General features: G+C 35.5%; 1 protein-coding gene across 1 annotated transcript; it reads left to right on the plus strand.

The window, feature by feature from the left end:
- Positions 1 to 76: 76 nt before the first annotated feature.
- Positions 77 to 3,686, plus strand: LOC131051312 (disease resistance protein Roq1; the record flags this gene model as incomplete). The annotated part of the gene is given in 4 exon segments (XM_057985771.2): positions 77 to 638; positions 761 to 1,871; positions 2,035 to 2,346; positions 2,448 to 3,686. Coding segments are annotated over 4 exon segments (3,015 nt in total). The 3' UTR covers positions 3,501 to 3,686.
- Between the last annotated feature and the right edge of the window lie 2,801 nt (positions 3,687 to 6,487).

A 6,487-nucleotide genomic window follows, 5' to 3' on the forward strand; every position in this document is an offset into this window, starting at 1 on the left:
GTCCAATACGCCTCCTCAAAGTTCTGTCATTTGTTTTTTATCAGCAACCCCTCTTTCCGTCTTCTCACTCTGGTCTGTTTCAGTTTTAACTGAATTGAAATGGCTTCCTCTTCCACAACCAGGCAAAATCAAACTCAATCAGAAAATGCTTTTGATCAGATTGCACCTTGTTCTGCACCTAAATCTTCAGAGCCGTGGGACATATTCATTAACCATCGTGGACCTGATGTCAAACAAACATTAGCCGCTGACATCCATCATAAACTTCATTCCATGGGATTACATGTTTTTCTAGATCTGGAAGCGCTTGAGGCTGGCGATTCTATTCCAGCAGAGATACAACACGCCATAACTAGTGCTTCCCTTCATATTGCCATTTTTTCTCCCAACTACGCCCAATCTCCATTGTGTTTGGCCGAGCTATCTTTCATGCTCAAAACTGGTAAAAAAATCATTCCCATTTTTTATCATATTGATCCCTCTGATCTCAGATATATTGATCAAGGAAAAGGAAAATATGCGCATGCATTCTCAGAGCATGAAAAGAAGGGCAGATACAAATCAGAAAAGCTTGATGAGTGGAAAGGGGCACTCCACAACAGTTCATTCCTCTCCGGCTACCTGGTCAGCAATAACGAGTATGTGTTATTTCCCCTATTTCTGTTCCATATAACCCTTGTTTTTCTACTCTGTCACTATAGTATTTAAGCAACAATAGTGTGTTCTGTTTTGATTTTTGTTTTTGGTTAACAATGTTTAGGGATGAGGCCACAGTTTTGAAGAATATTGTGAATTGTGCATTAAAAATCATGAAAAAAGCTCCATTATGGGTAGCCGAGCATCCACTTGGATTGGATGAGTTGGTACAAAAGTTCGAATCAGTTGCAGGAAAAGGCACAGTAAACATCAGAGGGATCGTAGGCATGGGAGGTAGTGGTAAAACCACTTTAGCCAAAGAGCTCTTCAACAGGAAGATTTCCTCCTTTGAAAGAAGCAGCTTTGTTTTCGACGTGCGAGATGCAGCATCGAGAAACAATCTGCCTGACAAGCAGAAAAAGCTTCTGTCTGACCTCGGTGTCCATCATGCTTCATTCGACCATGCAGATGAAGGCAAAGTCATTCTTGCAAATCATTTGAGCTCTCATCGGGCACTCATCGTTCTGGATGACGTGGATCACATCGACCAGCTGAATGCTTTCTTGCCAAACAAAGACAAGCTTGGATCCCATAGCTTGGTTATTGTAACTACCCGCGAATTGGGTGTCCTTATTTCATGGGGTCTCTCCCTGTCTTGTATTTATAGAATACCAGGACTTAACAGGTTGCATGCCGAGCAGCTATTCTGCTGGCACGCTTTCTTGCAACCCTTTCCACCGGCTGAATTTGGAACCCTGGTTATAGATTTCTTAAAGGCTTGTGATGGTTTGCCTCTGTCACTGAAGGTATTGGGTGCACAGTTATATGGCAGAAAGTCTGTAGATTATTGGAAGTCCCAATTACATAAAATCTTAAGAATATTGCCTGGCGAAATCCAACAAAGGCTAAAAGTTAGCTATGATGCACTTGATGAAGAAGAGAAGGAGATGTTCTTGGACGTAGCTTGTTTTTTCATAGGAGAAAATAAAAAAAGCAGGGCTATAGCAGTGTGGGATGGATCAGGTTGGAGTGGTCTGCATGGGTTTGAAACTCTTCTGAATAAGTGTCTTGTGGAGCTGGTCGAGCAGCAAGTGTACAGGCATCATACATGGGTTGTGGAAAAGAGAATAAGGATGCATGATCACCTGAGGGATATGGGAAGAGAGATTGCAAGTAGACACTCACCATACCGTCTCTGGTGTCCACAGCATATTGATAACCTGAAACATTCCACAGTGAGATTAATATTGGCTCCTCCATTCTGTGTTTTTATTAGAAACAAATAATTAGCTGAATAGAGGACTGTCTTCTTATATTGCCTGTTTTTCACTTTTAATCTGCCTCTACTTTCAGTGAGTTTGATTGAAAATCTCTGCGTGTCTGATTTTTTTAATTCAGGAAAGAGAGCCGATCCGAGGGATACAACCTGCAGATTCTTTTTTGGCGTTCAAAAAGTACACGCAGCAGTTGATGGGAAACTCAATCAGACGATCTAAGCGCCTTCGATTCTCAAATGGATTACAAATTCTTTCCGTGAGAGGAAGCGAGTTTACAGAAGAATTTGCAACATTATCAGAAGACCTTGTGATGCTTGTTTGGAAAGATTTCCCCTTGAGCCATGTTCCATCATGGCTTACATTAAAAAATCTAAGGGTTTTAGAGCTTGATGGTGCTGATAAGTTGGAAGAACTATGGCAGAACAATTCAGATGTAAGTATTTTGCTTTTGTGGTTATAGAAGATTACTTCAAAACTTTTTTATAGTTCACACTTTTAATGAATTGAATTGAATATATTAATGGTTGCCTGCAGCCTCCTTTGCAATTGAGTGAACTTATTTTAAGGAATTGTCGAAAATTGCAATGGCTTCCAAGCTCGATAAGACGTCTTCACAATCTGAAGAGGCGTGTCGCTGACTTTCCTGGTAGCAGTTTGACAGTGGAGTGCTGGGGCCTCCAATCACTCGAGAATTCGCGATTATACTCGCCAGTGCTATCTTCACTACCTGATGGTTTTGACGATTTAACGAGCTTGAGGAGTATAGATCTGCGGTTTTGCGAGCGGTTGTTGCCCGCTTCTTTCAGTCAGCTCTTACACCTGACAGATCTAAATTTATCAAACTGTGAAATGCTGTCATCACTACCTGATGATTTTGGCAATTTAACGAACTTGAGGAGTATAGATCTGCGGTATTGCAAGCGGTTGAACATGTTGCCCGCTTCTTTCAGTCAGCTGTTACATCTGACAGATCTAAATTTATCAAACTGTGAAATGCTGTCATCACTACCTGATGATTTTGGCAATTTAACGAGCTTGATGAGTATAGATCTGTGGTATTGCAAGCGGTTGAACATGTTGCCCGCTTCTTTCAGTCAGCTGTTACACCTGACAGATCTAAATTTATCACACTCTGAAATGCTGTCATCACTACCTGATGATTTTGGCAATTTAACGAGCTTGAGGAGTATAGATCTGCGGTATTGCAAGCGGTTGAACATGTTGCCCGCTTCTTTCAGTCAGCTGTTACACCTGACAGATCTAAATTTATCACACTGTGAAATGCTGTCATCACTACCTGATGATTTTGGCAATTTAACGAGCTTGAGGAGTATAGATCTGCGGTATTGCAAGCGGTTGAACATGTTGCCCGCTTCTTTCAGTCAGCTGTTACACCTGACAGATCTAGATTTATCAAACTGTGAAATGCTGTCATCACTACCTGATGATTTTGGCAATTTAACGAGCTTGAGGAATATAGATCTGCAGTATTGCAAGCAGTTGAAGATGTTGCCCGATACTTTCTATCAGCTGTTCGACCTGATCAAACAAAACAAAAGTAGTGGCCGGCGAGAAACAAAGAGTTAGGGAGGCCTTTCACCAATTACTGGAACTTATGGAATAATTGGCAGGTGCACAAATGTATTGTGAGTTACATATCTTAAAGTTTGGTGGACAGTTATCTAAGAATTTTTTAAAACAACAGCTGCAGATATAATAATTGTTTTACATTCATAAAATTAAATTTTCTTTATTCAATATAATTATTAAATATGTATAGGGTAAATGTTTTCATTCTTATGTAAAAAGATAAAATGTTAGAGATTTAATATATTAATAGTAATTCTTTTGTTAGTCATTCTTTATTTTTTATATTTGATTGAGTGTTAATGATTTAGATTATTTTTTCATTTTCTATAATTTTATCAAATCTAGTAAGAAAGTCTATAGTACAATATGAGTTTATACAAATTTTAATTTTGATTTAATATTTTTGTGTTTGACAAATAAAAAGATCAATAGTAATATTTTTCTTCCAACTATATATGATTATCATATGTACATACAAAATATTTCTTTTATATATGATTATTAGTCCCTTGCTAATGTTTTGGCTTACTTTATTTTTTTAAAAACATGATTTTTTTTCTAAGGTCTGTCACACATTGATTTTTAAAATAGATTTTCTTTTCAAATTTTCTTGATTTTTTGATAAAAAATGTGAAGAAATGATCATCTAGCCATAGGAAATGAGAAGAGATTTTTTTTTTAGACATTGTTTAATGTTTTGTATAAAATATATTGATAGTGTATAGTTCTTTGACATATATTTTTTAATACTTTAATGTTTGTGTTATTTATGGGTAGATACAATTTTTTAATTTTACATTTAAGAGTACAAACGTAGTAATTTCATGTCAAATCTCATTTTCTACATTCAGCTCCTGTACATTACTGTCCTTGTGAAATTTTCACACTTAGCCGTTGTGAGACATCCCGTTGCCTCCCTTCGTTCTCCTCCTCACACTTTGCCATTGAAACTTGTGAAAGAGATGAGGACCAACACGACCATCACCACCCAAAAAGTGCCTCAAGTCTATATAGAGGGCAATCCATGTGAGTATTTATCTTGTGTTTTTCCCATCCCTTATATTTTCTCTTGTGTTTCATGCCTTGGGAGGGAAAGTTAGAGTAGAGAACATCAAAACATTTATTAATTCCCAGTAAAAAATGTACTCTTTCTATTTTCTTTTGTTCTCAAGATTTCTTGAGGGATTGAATTCCCAAGTTTATTAGCTGTTTAAACTTTAAAGTAATTAGAATTTATTAGCCAATATTATTTTTTCACTTCTTTTATTCCACATTATATCTTCACAAATCTTACAACTGTAAAAATCATATGAAATCTGCATATCTCATTCAATTTGATTCTTAAAATGAAAATTGGGAACTCCTGCAGAGAAATAGTTAACAACACTAGTTTTTTCTTTTTAAAGTCTCACATATACTTTTGTATTCCACTTCAAATCTTCACAAATCTTACAATTGTGAAAAATCTTATGAAATTTACCAATCCAATTTGATTTGATTCTAAAAAGATATCTATAAATTCTTGTAAAATCTACCTGTAGCGAGCAAGAATATTTGCATTCATCAGTGCTAAAGCCCTTGAAGTTGATGAGCACCAAGACCTTGAATGATACAAAATTCTCCTAAGAAAAACTACTTACAATGGCATATTCTAAAAGTAAAGTAACAGATTCCAACATAAAGAACTGTGAGAAACCATTAAGGCAAATGAGCTGAAACAAAAAGCATGAAATTACCTTTTGTAGAATTGCCCTCTATAGTGGCACCTTTGTAGTGGCACCATCAAGAGGCCTACAAAAGTATAAATTTTTTTAGAAATAAAATCACAGAAATCTTTTGTATCTAAGGCATGAATGTGATAAATATTGTGGAGTTTACCCTTGATAAAGAGATCCACAAGTTCTATACTTAATCAGTAAACAATGATGTGTAAAGGTTAAAATTGACCTTAGAAAACTTAATCTATACTCCATCTATGCAAATAAAGATTAAGCAGTATCTTCTCTAATCTTCTGCATCTTGAGAGCAAATCTTGTACTGACCAAGCTCAATTGGAGTAAATGACGAAAGCTTAATGTTTTGTGCTATAAAGAATGGCCACGAGACCAGTTTCAACATGCAGATCTTGAGAGGATTACACCAGATTCGCAAGCTAAACTCACAGTTACAATAAATGATTTCATACAGTAAGTCACAATTGATAAGCAAAATAGCTAGGCATGTAGGGCCAGATAACAAGGTATATATTCATTTATTTTTTTTGGATTCTATTGCGTATGCAAGTTTTTATCATCAACATTTCCAATCACATTCTATGATTCATCATTAGAAATTATTTTTATTTAAGGACAATATTGTGATAAGAGAGCGAGATTGCATGAAATGGGAGAGGTGCATAAACAAAATGAATGCTTATCTCATGTTGCAATCACCGCTACCACCACCATTTCTATTTCCCCACATTGAAGTTGAGTCTAGAATTCTTGAAAAAATAACTTTTTTTTCTATTGGATCATGAATACTATGGTAGAGGAGTCTGTTGTCTGTAATTCTTGAATGTTGTTCCAGTTCTCCACAGCTTTTGTCTTGTTGTATGTACTCTATATATAATCATTTTATTTTTATTTTATTCACTTAATAATATAATCCATTCATATTTTTGCTTAACAAACAAAATCGTCTAATACTATTTTTTTTTATAAAATCTTCCAAATCCCCTTTCTTCTACAATATCAAACTAAGTCTTCCAAATCTGGCATAATTTTTTGTTTAACGGTCTCTATCCATGGGTAGTTTAAAGCTAATATTTTCTCAATCACACAATTATCTTTGGAGAATTTTGGTGACAAAGATCTCTAGCGTGAAGACAATCTAGCATTTAGGGAGATAAATATTGGGTTAATAATTTGTTTTCAAGTTGTATTTTAAGAATCATATTCAAGTAAAAGAGGAAAAATTATTTTATGATAAATTAAATTATTTAT

This window comes from Cryptomeria japonica, chromosome 9, assembly GCF_030272615.1.
Source record: "Cryptomeria japonica chromosome 9, Sugi_1.0, whole genome shotgun sequence".
In the NCBI taxonomy this organism is placed as follows: Eukaryota; Viridiplantae; Streptophyta; class Pinopsida; order Cupressales; family Cupressaceae; genus Cryptomeria; species Cryptomeria japonica.